Source organism: Physeter macrocephalus, unplaced genomic scaffold, assembly GCF_002837175.3.
Source record: "Physeter macrocephalus isolate SW-GA unplaced genomic scaffold, ASM283717v5 random_605, whole genome shotgun sequence".
NCBI lineage: Eukaryota > Metazoa > Chordata > Mammalia > Artiodactyla > Physeteridae > Physeter > Physeter macrocephalus.
The window spans coordinates 298-24,149 of record NW_021145886.1 but is presented as its reverse complement, the minus strand read 5'-3'; the positions used below and the strand labels follow the sequence as shown (position 1 = coordinate 24,149).

The 23,852-nt window shown below is 51.6% G+C and overlaps 1 protein-coding gene across 1 annotated transcript; it reads left to right on the top strand.

Moving 5' to 3' along the window:
* Positions 1 to 634: 634 nt before the first annotated feature.
* LOC102995731 (ras and Rab interactor 3) lies at positions 635 to 23,094 on the top strand (the record flags this gene model as incomplete). Its single annotated transcript, XM_028485898.1, has 3 exons — positions 635 to 660; positions 6,969 to 7,176; positions 22,977 to 23,094. Coding segments are annotated over exons 1-3 (352 nt in total), but the record flags the coding sequence as incomplete, so codon positions are not given.
* Positions 23,095 to 23,852: the final 758 nt, after the last annotated feature.

Sequence of the window (23,852 nt, the reverse complement as noted above, 5' to 3'; positions counted from 1 at the left end):
AAACATGGACATTCTCTTACCTAACCTCAGCACAAGAATCAAGATCAGGGAATTAACATTCATGCAGTTGACAGGATTTTGAGATTTAACCGCGTAGCGATTGGTTCCTACCTTTCAGCAGCTGTGCGATAGTCCAGGGTGGACTTATCACAACTTATTTATCGTTCTCCCATGGACGGACTTTGGTTGTTCCCATTTTCTCTCACTGTTAATGCTTCCATTATTAATCATCTCCGTATACCGTGTGCGTCCTGGGAGTGGGGCTGCTGGGGCCTGGGCTACGGCACCTCCGTCTCTTTTAGATTTTGGAAATCATTTTCAGAGCAGGTGCAACTGTCTTCATTCTCATGGAGTGCTGTACCCCGTTGGTGCTCTGGTGGCATTTAGGGGCTGAGCAATGGGCTCTCGCCTATCTTAGGCCATTTCTCACGTTGCTGGTGTTCGTAAGAGAAACAGGGCATGACCATGTGCGTGGTTACCCCAGGTAGAATAATGACCTATTTGAGGTGTTCTTATGTACCAGACGATGCTTGATGCATGTTACATGTGGCAGGTATTACCAGCTCCATTGCACAGATGAGAAAACTGGGGCCCGTAGAGGTTAAATACCTTGTCCTAGGTCCCACAGCCAGATATGGCAGGGATTGGGACCGAGGCTGTGTGAGTCCTGGTTCCTCATCTTCGGGCTATGCAGAGTGTGTGAAATGACCACCGCATCTCTGATTGTGAGTTTGTCGCGAGAGGGGTCCACTGAGAGGCTGCTGCCTCTTCCTGCAACATGCCACCTCCCCCCCACTCCCCTACAAGCCTGTTCCTGTCATCTGGTCCCTTCCTCTCTGTACAGAGGGAGTCATTTCATTTAAGAGCAGTCAGCATGGAGGAGAAGGGAGAGGATGGGGGGGCGGGGGACAGCAATGAGCCTGGGAGTGTCAAGGCATGGCTGGTTCTCCGGGCTTCCAAGGTCAGAGACAGAGAAAACTCCCCTCTGGGGCTTCTGGACAGTCCAGCCCCAGCTCGAGAAGTCGGTGCCATTTCAAAAGGAGGAAGGCTTTGGGCTTCTGGAAGCTCACGGTGGGCACAGGAGCCCCACCAGGCAATTCAGTTACAGCTCTTAGAGGGTTACTCTTTATCACTTCAGAGATAATCATCAAGCACGGTGTGCCCTCTCATCTCATTAACTCCCAAGAGAAACCCTCTCCGCTGGTTTTACTTACTCCCCATTTCACAGAGGAGGAAACTGGAGTCAGCGTCGTTAGATAGGCAGTTAAGCCCCTTAGCGAGTCAGTGCAGAGCTAGGATAACGCGCGGGCTCGGGAGGCCCCAAAGCCACCAGGTCTCCACCCTGCATGCATTTTTGTGACAGACAGATGTATTTTCACATATTTATTTTAAGTGAGTTTTAGTCCTATAAGTAATGCATAATTGGCATACAAATTTGAAACAACTGCCCTGCACTTTTCAGAAATAACTGTCCTAATGATGTCTCACAGAGCCTTCAGGAAATTATTTTTGGGTATAGTTATACTTCTGTGTCTCAGTGTGTGTTTGTATATATTCCAAATGGATAACAAACATTAATGAATGCTCTTTCTTTGCCAGGTGCTACAAGGATACATATACATGGGAAATTTTTAAAATTTCTTCAAGAACTAGAATAGTGTAGAGGTTATAAACACAGACTCTGGATCCAGATTGTCTGGGTTTGAATGCCAGCTCTGCCACTTACAGGCTGTGTGACCTTGGATGAGCTATTTCGCCTCTCTGTGCCTCAGTATCCTCGTCTTTATTTTTTTATTTTATTTTATTTTTTATTTATTTATTTTATTTATTTATTTTTGGCTGCATTGGGTCTTCGTTGCTGTGTGCGGGCTTTCTCTAGTTGTGGCGAGCGGGGGCTACTCTTCGTTGCAGTGCGCAGGCTTCTCATTGCAGTGGCTTCTCTTGTTGTGCAGCAGGGGCTCTAGAGCACAGGCTCAGTAGTTGTGGCACATGGGCACAGTAGTTGTGGCTCACGGGCTCTAGAGTGCAGGCTCAGTAGTTGTGGCGCACGGGCTTACTTGCTCCGCGGCATGTGGGATCTTCCCAGACCAGGGCTGGAACCCGGGTCCCCTGCATTGGCAGGCAGATTCTAAACCACTATGCCACCAGGAAAGCCCTGTCCTTGTCTTTACATGGGACTATCAGGTATAGGGTAGGTATATTAGTTTCCTAGGGCTGCAGCAGCAAGTTATCATGAACTCTGCAGCTAATAACAATAGAATTTTATTTTCTCACCGTTTTGGAGGCCAGAAGTTCAAGATCAAGCTGTCAGCAGAGCTGGTTCCATCTGGAGGCTCAGAGAGAGAACATGTTCCATGCCTCTCTCCTAGACTCTGGTGGTGACCATCAGTCCTTGGTGTTCAAAACTCATAACTCCACTCTCTTCCTCTGCCTTCACATGGCTTTCTTGTATCTCTGTGTCTTTTTTTTTTTTTTTTTTGGCCACACCACGTGGATTGTGACGTCTTTGTTCCCTGACCAGGGATCAAACCCGTGCCCCCTGCAGTGGAAGCGTGGAGCCCTAACCACTGGACCTCCAGGGAATTCCTCTCTCTCTCATTGAATTTAGGGCCCACTCTAAATCCAGAATGATGTCATCTGTAACTTAACTACATCTACAAAGAGCCTTTTTCCGAATGAGGTCACATTCACAGGTGCCAAGTGTTAGGATTGGGGCATATCTCTTTGGGGGACACAGTGCAGCCCACTCCAGTATGTGTGAGAATGACTGTGTGCTGTGGGCTACTTATGGATGAAGAGGCACATTGCTGCCCTGACTGGCCTTACCAGGACCCCTCCTACCCTGGCCCTCCGTGTCATTTGTGTACTCATGCACCTTGCACAGAGTGATCGGGCCGTCCCATAACATTGATTGCTGGGACCAGGTCTCTTTATCTCAATACAGCCAACTTGGCCTTGAAGCTGGGGTGAGGCCTGCCTGAGGTCAGGATCGTGGGTGGAATGGAGATGACCTTTTCCTGGTCCTCCCCTTCCATCCCACACTCCCCCCAAGTTCCAGCCAAGTCTGCACAAGGGGGCCTCAGTTCTCCTCACAATGAGGCTTCACTGGAACATTCTGAGCTGCTCCGCTGGGACCCACACAGGCAGCCCGAAGCTGGCGCCCTCATGAGCTGGGAAACGGCGGGGCCTTCTTCCATACAGGCAGCATCCAGCCAGGATGCTGCCCCCCGAGCTGCCCCCACACCACCTGGGTGGCCCCCTTGGGCGGCCTCTCCACCCCAGAGCAGAGCTCTCCTCTCCACCTCACTCAGGTCTTATAGGCCGGTGACCGGATGCAGCACCAGGCCAGGGAGTGTGGACACACCACGCCAGGTCACTCCTTCCCTTGGGAGCTAAAGCCAGGATGCTGAGCCCAGTCCTTGTCCCTGTGGCCCAGGGCAAGGGTTTCCCTGGTGTCTGACCACACTGCGTCTGGATGGGGCAGCCTGGGTGTCCACGGACAACCCGCCCCTTGAATCGGAAGGCTGTTAGGACTGCTGATTAGAGCTAATTGCTCTACTTCCCATGAGCAAGCAGAAGGAAAACGAGTCACGGAATGATTTCTCTTTCCGGTGGAATTGCTCTAAAGTTTCTAGGCTCATTATTTTGTGCTAACAGTGCCATTAATTACCCGGGACTCCCATGGCTGCCTTTGCAGGGCCCTCAGCTGGAGCTTGGCTGGTGAGAGAGAGGGCATGCGTGCTGGGGTGGCCGACCGTGCCAGCAGATGACGTATCCAATGTGGGCTCAGTGATGGTCCCTGGCAGTTAGAGCTGGTGTGGCCAAGCTGTTTAATAACAGTAATCATGGCAGGGAAGCAGCCTGCCCGGGTGCCGGCTCAGGGCGTTCACATCTCTGCCATCCTGCTCGAGCCCGACCGTGCAGCCTGGAACCCCAGCATCAGCACCGGCATTTAATAGTCGCAAGTGGGCATCCAGAGAGCTCAAGTGACACGAGGCCCAAGGTCAGCAGGGACTCAGAGATTAGAAGGCAACTTCCTGGCCCCGTTACCATTCTTTGTCCTGGTCAAAGCAGGTGTCCATGTCACTCTGTCCCTTCAGGGCCCTGCTGCTCCTGTGACCTGCTGCAAGGCCCAAACCTCCCGTAGCCTCAGCTCCTCCTTCTCTAACGTCTAGACCTTGCTGCAGCCTTTGACACTTACAGCTTCCACTCCAGGGGTTCCTGCCAAGTCACCACTTAGGGGGCCCTGAGCAAGCCCTTGTGACTTCTACCCTGGCCCACCCAGAGGGAAAGGAGAACACTGAAAGACTTGGACAGTTCCTGGAAAGCCATATCTTAAGAGCCTTTGGCCTCTTGAGTGGTTTAGTCTGAGAAGCAGACAGATGCAGAAACTGAGACCCTAAGAGGGAACAGACTTACCCATGGACTTAACTAAGCCACCTAAGCCTAGTTAGTGGCAGAGAGGAAATGGGAAGCAATTGCTGTCACTCCAGCTGCTGTTACGAGTCCTAACTGGCCTCTGGGGGAAGCCCTGGGCCAAGCAAGAAGGTTTTAGGATGATGATAAAGCCTTTTGGTGCCAGAGGATGTTTTTGTGTTTCCAAGGGAGGTTGGAAAAACCTAAGAGGCCCCGAATGCTTATTTCTGGGTAACTCTGGCCTCCACTGTTTTCACTGCTTTCCCAGAGGAGATGCTGGACCACATTTCAGGGCTTGGGAAGAGGTCACATCCATATGACCTGGGCTGCCCTGGCCTTGAGCTCCAAATGAGACCCAATGCCACAGCCTGTGGACACCATGGGGCTGCCCTGCTGCCCCTTCCAGACCCATGACGCCTGCAGCTGCCTGGGACACTCCTGTTGGCCTGGTGACATGGCACACTCTTCTGTGTGGACCCAGAGGGGAAATCCATACGAACCCACAGCACATGCAGCATCCAGGGAGGGAGGGCTCCTTGGAAGGTTTAGGAGGTGGAGGCGGTAGAGGCGGGAATTTCTAGCACACTGACGTCGCCGGATCTCTCATCAGCACACATCTTTCTAGTCTGGTCTCTGCAAAACCCAACACCGCTCGACCTGTTTAATCCCACACTCCCCAGCCTCCCCACCACCCAGAGAACCACCAGGACCCTCGCCCTCCCCTTGAGGAAATGCTCGTCGCCTCCTCAGGACTCCTGGCTCCTGCTGCCCTCTGACCTCAGCAAATGATTCCACTTTTCTGTGCCTCTAACAGAGCTCATCCTGGCCTCATCCCCGCCCCGGCCCCCGCACCCCCCCCCACCCCCCCCCCGCCCCGCAGCTCCTTAACAGCCAGCTTTATCTCTGGTGCCCTGGGCAACATCACAGGGACATGGAGCAAAGGAGAGGCACCAGCCACATCTCCCTGGCTTTATAACTAGCCCCTTCTGTCTGATTAAGGTTTTCACCCCCGCAGATATCCTGAGATTTCGTTCCTCAGGTAGAAGGCAAACAGACCACACAGCCCCCCCGACTCAGGATTTGAGGCACCAAGATGCTGTTCCTCCTTTTCTGGAATCAAAACTCACATGCCAGTGTGTAGGGGGTCAGGTGGAGGGAGCGTGTTGGGAACGGTCTGGAATCGCTTAGACTGGCCCTCTACTTTGTCTTGCCATTTCTCAGGCCTGTGATTCTCCTCCTTTCCCCGGGGACCCTGACGTTTTACATCCTCAGCTTGGGGGTCAGGGAGTGTTGACTGGGAGGGGCCCAAGAAAGCCTTCTGGAAATGTCTGTATCAGCATATCTAATAGAAATATAATGCAAGCCACATATTTGGTTTTAAATTTTCTAGTAGCCACACCGAAAATAAAAAGAAATAGGTGAAATTAATTTTAATAATGTTTTACTTATCTCAATATATCAAAAAATTATCCTTTCAATATACAATCTATGTAAAATACTATTAATGAAGTATTTTGTGGTCTTTTTTTTTTCATACCAAGTCTTTGAGATCCTGTGTATTTTACACTTACAGCACGTCTCAGTTCAGACAACGCACTTTTTTTTTTTTTTTTTTTGGCGGTACGCAGGCCTCTCACCGTTGTGGCCTCTCCTGTTGCGGAGCACAGGCTCCGGACTCTCAGGCTCAGTGGCCATGGCTCACGGGCCCAGCCGCTCCGCGGCATGTGGGATCTTCCCGGACCGGGGCACGATCCCGTGTCCCCTGCATCAGCAGGCGGACTCTCAACCGCTGCGCCACCAGGGAAGCCCTAGAGACCACTCACTTTTAAGAGCTGATGTGGCTAGTGTCTATGGTATTGGGTAGCACAGCTCTCTCTCTTGATCTGGGTGGTAGTTACACGGGTGTAGACATACATAAAACTTTGTCTAAGTGTATACTAAACACTAGTGCATTTCACTGTGTATAAATTACACTTCAATTAAAAAGTGTTTTAAAAATCCTCTTCAGGGGGCTTCCCTGGTGGCGCAGTGGTTGCGCGTCCGCCTGCTGATGCAGGGGAACCGGGTTCGCGCCCCGGTCTGGGAGGATCCCACATGCCGCAGAGTGGCTGGGCCCGTGAGCCATGGCCGCTGAGCCTGCGCGTCCGGAGCCTGTGCTCCGCGACGGGAGAGGCCACAGCAGAGGGAGGCCCACATACCACAAAAAAAAAAAAAAAAAAAAAAAAAAAAAAATCCTCTTCAGGGCTCTGCTCAAATGCCATTGTTTTCTTGAACCCACCCTGGGTTGGAATTAGCTACTTCCGTTGCACTGTGCTCCTGTTATATTTATTCCAATCTTGTGTTACAGCTGGTTTTTTCTGTGTATGTCTTACTCATTTTATTATAAGCGCCTTAAGGCGAAGATCACGGTTTGTTCATTTTTTAATTCCCCAAAGGGCCCCTGGCTACGTAGATGCTGAATAAATAAGCATGGTTGAAGTGCACCCCCGTTTGTTGTAAACCCCTCTCTGGGCTGGTGGCAGGACGGGCTGGTCATTTGATTCTGTTCTCAGTCCTATTCCAGATGTTGGCAAAGGAAAGGGACAGGAAGAGGAGGAGGAAGATGGCGTGGGACCTTGCCTGCCAATCACTCCGAAGAACTGCCTTCCTCTCCGGGGCATCAGCGTCCTGGAGAAGCTCATCAAGACCTGCCCGGTGTGGCTGCATCTGGGTCTGGGCCGGGCAGAGGCGACCAGGATCCTGCACCGGCAGGCGGCCGGGGTGAGTCGGGGTCTCTCCACCTCATGGCCGGTAGGCGGGCACCGCTGTCAGGAGCTGCTCGGGCTCCCACGGAAGTAGCTGCCCTCTGGACAGCTGCCCATTTGCTCTCTTTTCTTAGGTTTTATCAGCTTTTCGACCAGAGCTCAGGAGCAAGGGACTGGTGGGAGGTCTGGTTTCTGCTCTGGGAGCAGGTGTCCCACTGGGGATGTACGGCTGGTGGGGGCTCTCTGGGCGTATGGGTACCCACGGCAGGACTGGCACCGTGAGAACTCAGCCAGGCATCCAGGGACTAGAGAGTCGGAGGGAACCGAGAAATCATTTTACACCCCCTTATTTTACATGCGAATATGAGGAGCTGTGTGATGGAATCGAAAGTGTTTTGTTTTGTTTTGTTTTGGAGTCAAGCTCTGTGAGTTGGGAAATGGCTTAAATTTTTTGAGCCTCACTTTTCTCACTTTGAAATGGGGCCATTAATAGTATTTTCCTCCTCGTGGTGTAAGCATTACAGAGGAAGATAGATGCCACGCACCACGCATTTTCTCTTACGTGCTACTTCCTTTAAAATTGTTTTTAATTTGTTTAATTTTTAAAGTGATACATATAAGTATTTACTGTAAAAAAAATATCAAGCTGGACAGAAGAGATAAAGAAAGAAGTAAAGTGTCTGATAAAGGTCTCTGCCACCCACTCTTTTTCACCTAACCTATTTCCCAGAAGTCTTTTTTTGTTTGGGGCTTTTTAAAAATTGAGGTGAAATTCACATAACACAAAAGTAGCCATTTTTTAAGTGAACAATTTAGTACATTCACAAGGTTGTGCAAGCACCACCTCTGTCTAGTTCCAAAACATTTCATCACCCCAAGATAAAACCCCGTATCCATTGAGCAGTTACTCCCCATTCCTTCTTCCCCTGGTGGCCCCTGGTAGCCACCGGTCTGCTTCCAGAAGTCATTTCTGCTGGACGTGTGTGGCGTATCTGTCCATTCATCTTCCGTGTAGACACCCACATCTGTAACAGCTAGCATTCACCAAGCACTTTACTGTGTTCTGGGCACTGTCACGTGTATTAGCACAGTTTATCCTCGCAGCAGCCCTCTGAGGTAGGTAATACTAATATACCCATTTCACAGAGGAAGTAACTGAGATACAAAGCAGTTAAGTGACCTCCGCCAGGGGACACAGCGATCGAGTGCCTGAGCTGCCTTTTGAACCCAGGCAGTCGGGGAGCTCCCGTGCTGTATCCTACACACAGGTTGTATTTGACAGAGATGGAATTGCATCTTATAGCCATTTTTTGCTGTTCTTACCTTCAGTGTGGTAGGTATTGCTACACTGTGTCCGGGGAATAGTCCAAGCTCCTAAACACAGGGGGCTCAGGTAGTTAGCAGACTAATTCATCTTGGACTAGATAAAATCCATCAAGTCAGCAGTTGTACCTGAACTTTGGAATTACTGGAACTCATGGGGCCTCCAGCAAAGTCCCACAAAGTCCCACAGAGGCTCCTGCCATAGTGAGTGGGGACCGTAGAGGCCTAAAGACCCAGCTGAATCCCTCCGGGGCCAGGGGAGGCCTCCCCCGGGCATGGCCCCAGGGTCAGCCTGGGAGAGCGCTGGGGCTGGGTGGGGGGCGGGGCAGGGAGGCCGCATCCTCAAGGAAACAAGATCTGTTGTTTCATTCCTCTCCACCTAAAGGCTCTCAGTTTCGAACTGCCTGAGGCTTTAGAGCAGATTATGAAACTGCATAGAAAAGAAAATCAGGGATTCACACCAGCAGGTGTTCCGGTCGGCATTCCCAGGCTGCAGCCCCGGCTGGTCGTCCACTCCCCTATTAGGATCTGAGGGGATTAGCGTCCCACCCTTCTTGGGAGGATGCAGCTGAGAAACAGGCCCAAGTGCAAGGTTGTGGGGCTGAGGAATGGCCATTTTCTGGACCTTACCTGGTCACCAGGAGAGGTGTGTCCAGGCATGAGTGTAGATGGGGGTGGACCAGACAGTGAGGACCAACCCGGGAGACGGCGAGTGGGTCTCCAAGGTGAGCTGCACTGAGTGTACATCATGCCCACTTTGTCCAAAGGTTCAACACTCTCTTCAAAAAGCTTACGACAAGCCCAACTCAAAACAACCATAGTGGTTCTGTGTGGAGAATGCTTATTAATGGCCGGCCCCGTACCAAGTGTGCTGTATGAACGTCATCTCATTTAATCCTCGCGATAATCCTGTGAGGTGGACTCGGCCATTATCCTCATTTTACTGATAATGACACTGTGGCTAAGAGGAGCGCCCTTGGGCTTCCCAGAAGCAGACCCCGAGCTGAGGATCTGGGAGGTGACCCCAGGGGACACCAGTGGGGGAAATGAGACAAGGAAGGGAAGGCAGCTAATAAAAGGTATGTGCTAATGCAGGTTACCCCCGGGGGCAGTGGAGCTGGCTTCTGCTGGGGCACTTTGGGAGCCAGGGTAGAACACACATCTCAAGGCCATCTGCCCAGATGGCTGAGGGAGCTGATACTATCCGCTGACTGCTGGTAGCCATTGGTTCCAGGCGATGGGGGATGGGGATTCATGTTCCAGCACCGCCTCTCTGCTCTCCGTATGAGAAGATCTGACTGACCAGAAACAGCCGGTGAGCAAAGTGATGCCAAGCTGGCTGTTGGCAGCAGGACTGGGGTCCACGAAAAAGAGTGGGCAGGGCCCCAGCAGCCTCTACCACCAGGAGTGAAGTCACCTGCCCAGACTCACACAGCTAGTGAGTTACAGGGCTGAGATTTGATCCCAGTCTTGGCTAAGCCAAAGCACACCCCTCACAAGGGTGAAGGTTAGTAGCCGGAAAGAAAAAGAAGTAATGTTTTGAGGTCAGTCAATACCAGATGGGTTTGGGTATAAGACACCTTTGTAAAGATGGATAAAATCTGATCTTACCACTGTCCTCTCAGAGGGTCTGGTGGGGGCTTCATGCACCGATATGAATGGGAAGGCGTGGGGAGGGGATGCCTCAGTGCTGGGTGAAAGGCAGGACAGCGAGTGACCTAGAGGAGGTGGGGAGCCTGTCCAGGTGGGCTGATCTGGGCAGACTTCCTGGAGGAAACAGATGCTGAGCTGGGCCGTGCAGGATGGATGGGCAGGATTGGGATGGGGGAGCTGAGTGGGTGGATGGGTGATGGAACAGCACAGGCTGAGCCCCAGAAGTGGGCACGAGCTGGGCTGGGGCTCACCGGGAGGGAAGAGATCATGATTGCAGGGATTGGAGCCAACTGGAGTCGCTGGAGGGCAGCGCCAAGATGCATTCTTGCCTTGCAGTGCCAGCATCTGGCTCAAGCTTGGGTGCAGAGTATGTCTGGCTTTGGGTGTTCGTTAGAACAAGTGAATGAAGGATGGCAGGGAGGATGGGGCTGGTTCCGGGGAGCTGGCAAAGCCGGGCCAGTTGCTCAGGGCCTGCCTGCAGTGAGGGACAAAGGTCACGTGGCTGTGTTTACTTTTCAGGTGAGCACACATCACACAAGGCTTTAAGCCTTCATCCCAGGTTCTGTGGCTGCAAGAGGCCCAGACACCTCTTCACCCCAAGTAGGTGGAGGTACCCAGGTCGCTATTTTATAACTCAGGGGCTGAGTATAGAAAACAGAAAGCTTCAGGCTGGGTCCTGAAGTGACACCCTTGTCCAGAGCCTTGAATCTAATCCCAGGAGTGAGACCACAGGCTACTGTTAAGACCGAAGGTGATGGGCTAAAAGAGGTCAGCCGGGCCCCTCCCGCTATTGCTCCCTTACTCTCTCCCTCTGAGACCACAGGGACTGGGTCAGCCCCGAGGACAACAAAATTGGAGGAGATGCACCTTCTGTTCAATTCTCTGCCCTCACACCCCACTCCTCCCAGGGAGCTTCTGTATTTTCAAGCAGAAAACAAAGCCCTAAAGCTCATGCTCTGATTAAAGACTGGCCAGCTTTTACCCAAAGTTGTTCTTTGCATGATCTTATTGACCCTCACAGCGACTTCTGTCTGGTTGGTGTTATTAGTGTCCCCATTTCCAGATAAGGAAATGAAGGCACAGAGGAGTTAAGTCACTTGCCTGAAGTCACACAGCTAGTAAGAGCAGAGTCTGCATAGTGTGATCTTCAGGAGATGCTGGGAAGGCCCTTTGCTGCATAATACCACCCTCATGGAACTGTCTGAAATTCCACCAGTGCAATGGCTTCATCGTTTTTAAGATATAGACACTGGGTAGCCCCCAGGCTGTGAGAGTTCAGAGGGTCCTCAGAGATAACCTGGACCCACCCCTCATGGCACCAGTGAGAGACAGTGCTTCATCATGTCTGGGGCCAGTGGTCAGGAGACTGGAGATCCAGCCCCTTTGTCCCAAATATCTGTATGACCTTGACCATGTCCCACCCCCTCTTCTACTCCCCATCTCCTGCAGCCTGCTTCTCTGATAAGGTTCTGGGAACATATTGGCCCATTTTTGATTTGCGTGTATCCAGAGCAAGGCAATCAAAAGCCATCTTTATTCATTCTGCACCCAAATGGTGGGGTGTTTTTTCTTTTAGTTTTATTTTAGAAGTTTTTGATTTATAGAAAAGTTGCAAGGACAGTACAGAGAGTCCCCTTATGTACTTCTCACCCAATTTCTCCCACTGTTAACATCTAACATGAGTACGGTACATTTGTCACAATTAATGAACCAGTATTGATACATTAGTTTTAACTAACGCCCATACTTTATTCAGATTTCCTTAGCTTTTACCTAATGTCTTTTTCTGTTCCAGGATCCCATCCAGGGCACCCCATCACATATAGTCACAGGTCTCCTTAGGCTCCTCTTGGCTGCACGTTTCTCAAACTTTCTTTGTTTTTGACGACCTTCATGGTTTTGAGGAGTACTGGTCAGGTGTTTTGTAGAATGTCCCTCACCTGGGATTTGTCCGATGGTTAGACTGGGGGTATGAGTTTTGGGGAGGAAGATCCCATAGGCAAAGCGCCATTCTCATCACATCATGACAAAGGTTCACACTGTCCACATGACATCACTGTTGATGTTGACCTTGATCACCTGTCAGTTTCCACTGTAAGGTCACTCCTTCTCCTCCCCCTTTCATACAGTCACTCTGCACAGCCCACACTCAGGGAGCGGGGATTTATGCTGCACCTACTTGAGGGCAGAGCATCTACATAAACTACTTGAAATTCTTACGCACAAGAGATTTGTCTCTTCTCCCCCATTTATTTATTTATTCGGCCACTTACTAATATTGATATAGACTCATAGATACTTATTTTATGCTTTGAGTTATAATCCAGTACTACCATAATTACTTTATTGCTCAAATTGTTCCACCTTTGGCCACCGGGAGCTCTTTCAGTTGGCTCCTGTGTCCCTTTGACATAACCCCATCATTGTGTGTGGGTTTTGATTATTTGTTTGTTCAGAGCACTTCCTTACTTTCTTACACTAAAAGACGCTCCAGATTGTCTTGTATATTTCTTGCCTCAGTCCTAGGATCAGCCATTTCTCCAAGGAACCCTTGTTCCTTTTATTGGAGAATAATATTAGAAACCAAGATCTGGCGCTATGTGTGTTCATTGCTACTGAAGTGTCGTTGCTTCTAGGCCAAGAGGTGGCCTTTTAGTGAAAGAAACCTCTTGTAAGATTGCTTTCTGTAGTGAGGGGTTAGCTCAAGAGTTGCAGTAGCCTGAGTTGCAATATGGAGCAGCCCACGTTCAAGGCATCTTCCCCTGCTATGAGACCAAGGAATACCAGTTACGTCCAATATAGTTTGGTGAAAGCATCGGTGAAACCCCTTTCCTGCCCCTTCAGAGTGCCAGGGCCAGGGAAGAAGGCACAGTCAGCAGGTCTGCTGTGTGCCGAGTACCATCTCTCATTTTTCCAACAGCCCTGCAGAGCAGGGGGCAGGCTCTCTATTTTATGAGTGAGGAAACCCAACTCTGACAGAGTAATATGGCTACTAAGTGATAGAGGGTGATTTGAACCCACCAACTGACTGCTTTCAAAGACTTTTTTTAAAAAAAAAAACACAGTGTCTCAGCCTCATCCCCAGAAATGCTGATTTCTTTGGTATAGAGTGGGGCTCAGCCATCAGCATGGTTTTAAAGCTCATTGGGTGATTCTGATGTCCAGCCAGGATTGAGAAACTCTGCTCCATGCCAGGCTACAGCCTCGATAACGAGTAATGGGAAAGGTGGGCCACGTGTGTCCAGAGGGGGCTTCGGCCACTGGACACCTGACCTCCACAGACACTTGTGGTGCCTGGGAAGAACCAGCCACTTCTGTTCCAGCCCTAAAGAGCGTGATTGGAAAATTTCCCCAAGCAACTGGAAAATAGTCCTAAAATAACAAAAGTAGAAAAGCAGACAGCTCTGGGTTGTCCAGGCCAAAAAAGGGATAGTAAAAACAAAACCATTTATAGTGTATTTAGCTTTGGGTTTTTATGTATTTATTTGAAGAGGAGGAGGGGAATGCAGTGGCTGCATAATTCTCTCCCTAAGCATATTTCTGTCCCAGCTGTTACTGAAATCAGTTGGTCTTTCCAAAACCCCTCTGGCTGAAGGTGGATACGGAAGGGCTCCAACCCAGCCAGGGGCTCAGACCTCCTGGATTGCAGTAATTTACCTGTGAAACTAACCCTCATGTAAGCCTCTTGGGGTTTGGGAAAGACCCCAGGACACTGATGCTGGGAGAGAATCTTCTAGAAGGAAGGAGTCCTGGACACTTTAGTCCCCCTCCTTCACTAGACTGGAAAAGCCAGCTCAGACAGGGGAAGTGACTTGCCGAAGGGCACAGCAAGCCAGGGTCAGCACTAAGAGAGACACTGTGTCCTGCCTCACAGCCCAGGGATCTGACAATGAACCCACTGTTGTTTCAGGGGGTGGGGGTAGGGGAATCCTAGCTCTTCAAAGAAAACTGGACCCTCAGAGTGGGCATGTCTCCCGTCAGTTTGTACAATTGGGGAAAGAGGATTCTTCTGCTTTGGGCGAGTTCCTAATCCAGTATATTGGGGGAGCTGACAAAAGGGGGAAAAAATAAAGAGGGCACAGAAGGAGTGGGTGACTCAGATGTCAGCTCAACAAGGCACCAGACGACGCTTGTTCCCATAGAGGAGAGACGTTGAGTGTGGACACTGGGGCACAGCGAGCTTTGTAGGTGGCCCGGTTAATCGGGGAAGGCTTTCGGGACCAGTGGCTCAGGGAGGGTCCCGGTGTGAGCTGGGAGCCAGAGTGTGAGTTGCTCCATTCCTAATAACCCCAGGCAGCCCACAGGCAAGGGTCCTGGAGGTGGACGGAGAAGGCCCCGGTGCCTGGACTTGCCACCTCACATTCCCTCACTGCTCACCTTGAGCTCATCCTTTCACTCGGGGCTGAGACCTGAAGTCTGGAGCTGCTAGTGAGGGTGTCTTTCCGTGTCCAGGGTGCCTGGTGCCCCACCATGTTGCCTTTCTGAATCATAGAGCCATCCACGAACAGGAGGGTGGAAACGCTTCCTCCGTACAGCAGGGGGCTCTGAGGCAGGTAGAGACACCATATATTGGGTGCTTATTATATAGCAGGCACTCTACTGAAGTCACGTGGGCAGTTCTTTCATTAATCCTTTGAGGCACTGGGCCTATGGTAGCTTCAGCCATAAGACTGCTGTTGTTTACCTAATGAGAAATATGGAGGTTTGGGGTCTAGGGCTGGTTTAGCAGTTCAGTGATGTCTTCAAGACCCAGGTCCTTTCCACCTTTCTGTTCCTCCATCTTCAAGGTTGGCTTTTGTCCTCTGTTTGTCACCTCATGGTTACAGAATAGCGGCTGCAGCTCCAGCCATCTCACCCATTTAAAAGCAGGAGGTCATGGGCAAAAGGCTTTTCTTCTCTTAGGCTCAGCCTTTTTGTCAGGGAACAGATGTTTTTCCAGATACCTTATTGGCTACCCCTGACTGTGAGGGAGGCTGGGGAAGGGGGTGAGTGACAGAGGGGAACAGAATAGCCATGATTGGCTTTGACCAAACAAGATTCATCTCCTGAGGCAGAATGCACTGCTCCCAGGCCAGAATTGTGGTCAGTTAGCAAGGAGAGGGAGGGGACTGGTTCTCAGGGGGCTAACTCGTAGCGACCATCACAGGCAGGAACTATCATGATCCCATTTTGCAGAGGAAGAAGCAGCCCCAGAGCAGTCACACAGCTCAAGAGTAGCCAACTAAGGACTGAACTCTGAGCGTCTGGCTCCAGAGATCGTGGGCTAGAGTCTTACACGGAAGGGCCCCAAGGCCCGATGCTCTGGACCTCCCCCTTTCCCTCTCTCTTTGCCAGTCCTCTTCCTACACTGTTTTCTCATCTGTACAAGGAGTAAAATATTCTAAACGCCAGGGAGGGAGTTGCTGCAAGGTATCTAAAACCTCTAACCAGGTGCCTGGCATAGAACACATGCTCAGTTGGTGGGTTGGCTGGGTTGGAGGACATGTACTATAATGGTCACAACCCTGATCTGAAGGTCACTGGCCTTGCATTCTTGTCCTGGCTCAGCCACGAACAAATAATGTGACCTCAGGACGTCTTTTTGCATTTCTGGGTCTTGGATTCTTTGGCTGTAGAGTGAGGAGCTGGACATACCCGTGGCTTTCAAACTTTCCCACCAAGCTCTGGGGACCCCTCAACAGCACCTCATAGAAGGAAGAGAGGAGGGGGGTACCCAAAGGATGAGGTCCCACCTCCACATAACCCACAGCTATAGCATTACCTACTGTGGCATAACGAACCACTCCAAAATCCAGTGGCTTAAAACAGTCACTGTTCAACTTTCTCAGGCTTCTGTGGGCCAGCAGTTTGGGCTGGGTTCTGCTGAATGGTTCTTCTGTTGGTCTCTCCTGGGGTCAGTCAAGCAGCTGCAGTCATCTGGCCATCTGGCCAGAGAAGGCCTTGCTCACCTGTCTGGCGGTTAGTGCCAGCTGTGGGCTGGGCCTCACGACTCCAGTGGGCTCACTCAGCCTTCTTCACGTGACAGCTGTGGTCCAACAGGGCGCGCATGGAAGCAGACACGCCTCTTAAGGCCTAGGCTTAGCACTCCACAGAGTTACTTCTGCTACATTTTTTAAAAATATTTATTTATTTATTTGGTTGCACTGGGTCTTTGAGTTGCGGCAGACGGGCTCCTTAGCTGTGGCTCGAGGGCTCCTTAGTTGTGGCACGTGAACTCTTAGTTGCAGCACGCATGTGGGATCTACTTCCCTGACCAGGGCTCGAACCCAGGCCCCTTGCATTGGGAGCACGGAGTCTTCAACACTGCGCCACCAGGGAAGTCCCCGATACATTCTTTTGGTTAAAGCAAATCCTAAGGCCACCCTTCCAGGTGCAGGGAAAGAGACTCCACCTCTGATGGGAGGAGCTGCAAAGAATTTGTGGCCATTTTAATCTACCGCATAGGTGAATGATCTTTGAGTCCGTTTTCCTATCTCTGTTTGGAAAAAATATACATAATAATAATCGTATTAATAGGTATCATTTATTTGTCAAACAAGATTATGCAGATAAAAATCTTAGCATCTGGTTTAGTGCTCAGTAAATGGTAGCAGTCTATAATAATAATAAGTATCATTTAGTGCATGCTCTGTGCCAGGCATTTATATACATGACCAGCAATTCTCACAGCAACCCTGAAAGGTGGATATTATTATTCTCAGGCTCAGACAAGGAAATCGAGACCAGAGGAGTAAAAGTAACTTGCCTACAGACCCACAGCTGGTAAGGAGCAGAGCTGAGATTCGAGTCCCCCTGCAGCTCTAAAAAGTGGGCTGCAGGGGGTAGAAAGAGAAGTAAGGGGGGCTTGGAGAATTTGCACATGGACCCCCCCCAAGGGTGCTGGAGAAGGAGCTCTGGGAGGCACACCCAACCCGTTAGCCGCCTGGGGGCTCACCTGCAACAACCATCACGGGCAACATCTCCTTAGAGGATAAGCAGTGGACACCTGGTGAGGGGAGGGGTGTGATGGGGACACAGGCGGTTCACTCAGATGCCCTTCTCCTGGCACTGGCTTTGGCTGAACTCTGCTGGGTTTAAGCATGGGAGATGCACCTTAATCTAGAACGCTTTGTAGGAGTTACCGCTCTGCATACGTTCTTGCAGTGACCCGCACAGCGACACTGTTTTTTGTTTTTGTTTTTGTTTTTGCGGTACGCGGTACGCGGGCCTCTCCCTGTCGCGGCCCCTCCCATTGCGGAGCACAGGCTCCGGACGCGCAGGCTCAGCGGCCATGGCTCACGGGCCCAGCCGCTCCGCGGCACGTGGGATCTTCCCGGACCGGGGCACGACCCCGTGTCCCCCGCATCGGCAGGAGGACTCTCAACCACCGCGCCACCAGGGAAGCCCACGACACTGTTTCTGAGGTGCTGTCTGTGGCTACTTCCTAGAAGGGACCCTGTGACTAGCTGAGGTGCTAAACCTCCCCAAAGGGGAACGCGGAACAGACCATCTTATTCCGAAGGTCAGTGGCCAAGGCAGACCACTGACCGGGGTTCTGCCCATAGCAGGCACCTGTCAGTGCCCCCTCCCCAACTGCCATCTGGGCGGGAAAGGTCAGAGGACTCCTCTAGCCTCCGTCCCTGCTCCTCCCCCACTAACTCAGCCCCCCAAACCCCCGACCCAGTACCTTATCTTGGCTTTTCCGATAAGAGCCCCAGGACTTGGCCACGGCAGAAGGAAGTGCTACGGGAGGCTTTGTGGCCATGCTGAAAGGGTGGGTGTTGGACGCTCAGAATTGGGAACCTGAGCCCAGCCTGGGGAACTTTCCGCCCCTGTCTGCACCCCTGGCCTGCAGTGAGTGGATAACACAGACTTGATGGCAAGAGATAAGTGAGATGTTCTTGGCGACACCTGGGTCTGCGTCTCGCTTCTGCGCTTCCGGTTTGCGTGGCCTTGGGTTTATTTAACCTCCCTGTGCCCTGAGTCTTCGTCCATCAGAAGGAATGGTAATAGCGCCCGCTTCATGGTGCCGTGGGGAGAGCTGGGTGATGCGAGCGTAAGGCACTTGGCCCTGAGCGCAGACGTCAGCCGCTGTTTCCAGCTTCTGGCTCTTTACCCTCCACTGAACCACACTCTCAAGGAAATCCCTTCTGAGTTTTTTTCACAAGAAACACATGCGGTAGACTGATCCCCAGTTAGATGGAGCCCGAGACTGGGAGACAAAAATGTCAACCAGCTGTGGGGAAGGAGGGTGGAAACGGAGAATTAATCCTTAGTGAGCGTCAGTGGAGACACGTGTATCCCACTGGGTGCTTTCCTAGGCAACGTCTCGTTTACCCTTCCAACACGGAGGCGCGGGGCTTTGGTTTCATTTCTTGTTTCTGCTGGGTGGTCGTGGGTGTCTTCCCCACTTACAGATCAGAACACTGAGGCTCGGAGAGGCCACGGGATTACCCGGGGCCACAGAGCTCATAGCTGGCTGCTCTGGGCCCTCTGGGAGCCCAAGAAGAAATGCAGATTGTGACAGACTGTGACTCTCCCCGCAGCTGGAGGAGTTCCTGTCCGAGGGCTCTTATCTCCTTTCTTTCTCTCTGTGGAACGGGAGGGTGGAGAACGGGGTCCATGTCTCAGCGGAGTGAAGAAGTCCAGAAATAGTTACGTGCTGGGTGTGAAAGAGCCAATTAGACTGCAAGGCGGCGTTGCTGGAGGTCCCAGTTGAGGCTGGCAACCGTGATTTGTCATTGCAGTCACCCTAGAGAGAGATCAGCGGGGGTCAAATAGTCCAGGAAGAAGTTGACAGTCAGTGGAGTAGGCAATCTGTGTTGTACTGCGGCCCTGGCCCTCCACTCGTCGATCTCTCTGGCAAAAAGTCCATCCTTATGATAGGTATCCTTATTGTCTTGTTTTATTCTCTTGTATTTTCTTTTGGAAAGATAAATGGTTGGTGGCCTTTGCCTTAATGGGTCATGACCCAGAGTTTGAAAAACACTGTTTTCCTTCCTGTGCTATTACTGACACTAAGGGTGGCGAGGGGCCACTCTGATACGTGCATGTGCTTCTGAACCAGTGACCTGGCTTTTGTCTCTCACACATGTGCCCTACAAAGATAGAAACCCCCGGTTTGGTTTCAGTTCAGGAGAGTGCCAGCCTCAGCTCCTTCCCGGTCGGGGTCAAGGATCCAGCTTTGCTGTCTGCCTTCCCAGGGGCACCACCGGCTCCCGCTTGGGCCTCGCTGCCCAGAGTTCCAGCAGGGGCGACCCCGGCGGCAGCCCAGAGTTCCCTTCTTCCACACTCACTCGCACATATGTTCACTCACACACGTTCACACACTTGCACACACACTCACTATGCACCTGACAACAGTTCTCTGATACCAGCTGGATGTCCTACAATTCAGTTCAATTCTGACATGACTACCCGAAGCGAACACAGACCCCGTAAGTTAAAGGGAAGGTCCCCCAAAGACTGCTCTCACTGCAGATGCCAGACACAAGTGGGGTCCCTAGGCTCCCTACACTTCTGTCTGACTTGGTCACAAACATGACCCCTCTTTAGGTTTGATAATTTGCTAGGAAGACCCAGAAAACTCACTGAAAGCACTATGCTTATGGTGACAGTTTGATTATAAAGGATACAATTCAAGAGCAGCTAAATGTGAGACACACGGGGGTGAGGTCTGGGCTGGGGAGGGGGACACGGAGCTCCAATACCCTCTCCCGATGGAAACCGGGCACGTACCCTCCCCACGTGTCAGTGTGTTCACCAGCCAGGAGATTAAATCATTGCCCGGTGCTTGAACTCAGTCTGCAGTCCCTCTCCCCTTTCCAGAGGTCAGGGTGGGGCTTTGGGTTCCAACCCTCTAGAATTATGCGACTGTCTTTGTGGGGCAGCCCCTCCTTTAAGGTCCCACTTGAGCCGCCTGTAAGCATAAACTCAGGTATGGCCCAAAGGGGCTCTTTATGAATTACTAAAGACCCCCATCACTCAGGAAAATCCAAGGGTTTTTGAAACTCTATGCCAGGAGCCAGGGACAAAGACCAGCTGTATTTTTTATAGCACCCACAGGCTTATTCTCACACACACACACACACTCATTCTCTCTCTCTCATACACACACACAAACACACACACACACACACACACACACACACACACCCTCACACATGCTGGGTCCCATGAACCTGATGGGTAGGAGGCAGCTCGGCCTTGGATCTCTGAAGAGGAGCCAAAGTGACCTCTTTTCTTGGAAAGACGCGTTCCTGGGGGCAGTCCGGGTCCAGGTGGACGCATCAGCTCAGTGACGCTGCCGCTCACAGGGGGCGAGTCTGTGCCGGGAGTGCAGAGAAGCATCTAGAGGAGAGCTGGCCTCCCGCTGGGTCCCCTAGGAGGGCTGTCCTTCCAGGTGGGGCACCAGCACCCCCGCCCAGCTCGCATTTCTGCCCCAGAAGCCTCTCTCCCGCCTTCCTCTATCCGCTGGGTTCTCAGTCTCTCTCCACCCTGCCCTGCACGAGGAGAAGGGCTGGCACACTCATTTCTGACCACGGTTCAATGACTGATGGGTGCATTGTGTCCCTGCTCCCAAGAGGCACTCTCACGGAGAGCAGAAGCTTAAGCCAAGAGACTGCCCTCGGTGGGCCGGGTGCAGGGCAGCCGGGGGCTCAGGATCTAGATCCGAAGGGCCTGAGCTCAGATCCCAGCTCCAGCACTTACTAGCCCTGTCGTCCTGGGCATTACCTGCCTCTCTGTACCTCAGTTTCCTCATCTGTAAGATGGGGATAATAACAGCAGCCCCTCTCCTATGAGAGTTAAGTAAGATCATGGAATCTAATGAACTGGGGTTAAGGCTTGGGTAGAGGAGGGAAGCGATATGTGTTAGCTGCTACTAGTCAATAATAAAAATATTATTATAATGTTCTATTGACAATTATAATGACATTGTATTAACAATTATAATACTATAGCAATATCATAATAATAATAGTAATCAATAACCATGGCGGGTAAGTTGGAGCACCACCCAAGGGGTGGCAGGACAGTGTGCCTCGGCGGGGGAGGGGGAGAAGCGCCATCTCTGTGCTTCTCCAGAGCCAGACTTCCGGTCTTCCAAGCTCTAGACCGGGCTCGTGGAGCCTGAGTGGGAACGGCTTAGACCCCTCGTGGGGACGAGGGTGGAGGGGCGGGGGGACACCGTGACCAAGCCCTTTCTCAGGAAAGGAAGGAGTGACCCTTCCTGGGGGGAGGACCAACCCTCTTCCTCTTCCCCAGGGGGAGCTGTGCCCCAGGAGGCCGGGGAGATTCCAGAAGGTGTCTGTCCTGGAAGAAGGAACGAGCCTGGGTGGGGCCAGTGGAGACTAAAAAGAACGTTTTAAAACCACAGAGTCTGTGAAAGGAATCCGGGGTCCCCTCCCCCTGATGGCCTTGGGGAGGGCACTGCCCCGGGGCTGCTGTGGGTGTAACAGTGGAAAACTTCAGGGTCACAGTCCCCTTAACTGAGCAGAAGCATCGTTCAGAGCAGGAGAAGTAAAAGTGAGGCGTCTATAAACGCACTGGCTCTGGTTTAGACTTCGGGTAGTGCTGGGTTACTAGAGCACAGATAGGTCCCTGGGGCTCAGAAGCATCGTTTTGTTTTTGTTTTTAATTTATTTATTTTTGGCTGTGTTGGGTCTTCGTTGTTGCACGTGGGCTTTCTCTAGTTGCGGCGAGCGGGGGCTACGCTTCGTTGCGGTGCGCGGGCTTCTCCTTGCAGTGGCTTCTCTTGTTGCGGAGCACAGGCTCTAGGCGCGCGGGCTTCAGTATTCGTGGCACGAGGGCTCAGTAGTTGTGGCTCTTGGGCTCTAGAGTGCAGGCTCAGTAGTTGTGGCGCACGGGCTTAGTTGCTCCGAGGCATGTGGGATCTTCCTGGACCAGGGCTTGAACCTGTGTCCCCTGCATCGGCAGGCGGATTCTTCACCACTGCACCACCAGGGGAGTCCCAGAAGTATCATTTTCGACTAGAATAAACCCACAGGAGAAGAAAGGGCAAGTCCCTCCCTGGGCAGGATGTATAGAACAGAGAGGGGCTGCATAGCGTGGGGTCTGGAGCATGGACACCAGCATCCAGCTCTGCCCCTTTCAGCTGTGAGGCCTTGGCCAGGCAAAGCCTCCAGGGTATGTCCTAGGGGCCAAGCCCATGTGGGTATTTCCTCAGTTGATCCTCACACCAGTCCGAAGAGCCAGGTCCTGTTAAGGTCAGAGAGCACCTCAGTTTCTTCATCTGTGAAGTGGGGATGACAGCAAAACTCACATCACAGGGTTATTGAGAGGATCAAGCAAGTGAATACATGCAAGGTATTCATAACAGTTCCTGTCACAGAGAAAGCTGTGTATATTAGTTGTTAGTTATTTTTGTTTCCATGGGGGAAAAATAGTGTGAATTGACTAATATCTGTGATTGTTTCCAGCAGCCTCCCCCAGGGCATACGTGCTGGGGTGTGAGTTGAAATTCAACTCATCCATTTGAGCTTCTCCAAGCGTGACCCTGGATCACTGCCTGTACCAGATTCAGCTGATTCCAGACCCGCTCCCCTCCCCCAACTAACCAGCATCTCAAGGGGCGGGACTCAGGAATCTGCACCGATTTAGTTGACCCCCCCCACTCGATGGACAAATGAGAAGTTGAGACTCAAGGAGCCAGGGCACGTGGGCCACGTGACACATGGCTCTTGGGGCAGAACCCCTAGTTCTACCTCGAGATGCTAGGCTCCCCCACCTTGCCTTTTTGTTTCTGGAACATTCCAGATGACTTCCATCTCACGCTTGTCCTTCTAAATAACCTCGCCCCCAAATCTTTGACTCATGGAGCTCCCCCTTCCTCCATTGCAGACGTTCCTGGTCCGCCGGGACAGCAGCTTGAAGCACCCGGTGCTCTGTGTCCACTTCCCTTCCCCAAACGAGAGCTCATCCGCGGTGCTGGAATACACCATTAAAGAAGAAAAATCGAGTGAGTACCATGTCCCCGTTCTGCCTGGAGCCACACAGCAGCGGCAGATGCTACACCCTGTAACCACAGACACTCCTCCCAGGCCAGAGGGTCTAAAATTAGAAGAAGGGGGAAAGCTTTCATCCGCTGAAGTTATGTGGCCCGGTTTGTTTTGAACTCGGCTTATCACTCAAAGTCAATGCGAGTTTCCACTCACCCATGTCACAGCTTGATGGCTTTGCTTCCTCAAGGCCTCTATGAAGTTTCCTCTTGCTAGGTCATGGTAGAGAAAGGGAAGAAAAAGAGAGGACATGTCTGGGCACCTGGGTCCTAGTGACAGTTCAGCACACACTCAAACCGTGATCTTGGACAAGTCACTGAAGCTCTCTGAGCCTCGGTTTTCTCATCTGTCAAATGGATATAATAGTCACTTCCTGTCTGTATCACAGGGCCTTTGTGAGGGTCAAATGGGCAAGCACTTTGAAAGACAAAAATCCGGTATGTGCCCAGGGCTGCCAGGAGCAGGCTTGAGCCTCCGTGGAAAGATGTTTGGGGACCCCCAAACAAGGGTGGGTTTGTACGCAGTTGAAAGGGTTTGGGCTTCCCCCTCCTCTCGTGGGCCAAGCAAGGTATTAAGATCCAAAAAGCTTGTTGAAGGAATCTGTAGACTATTCCAAGCACCGGCTTAGATCCTCTTACAAATTGATCCAGGGATGTCAGAAGCTTTTTACTCTTGGTTATAGCAGCAGAGTGACAACATTTAAAGAAGGTAAAATGTT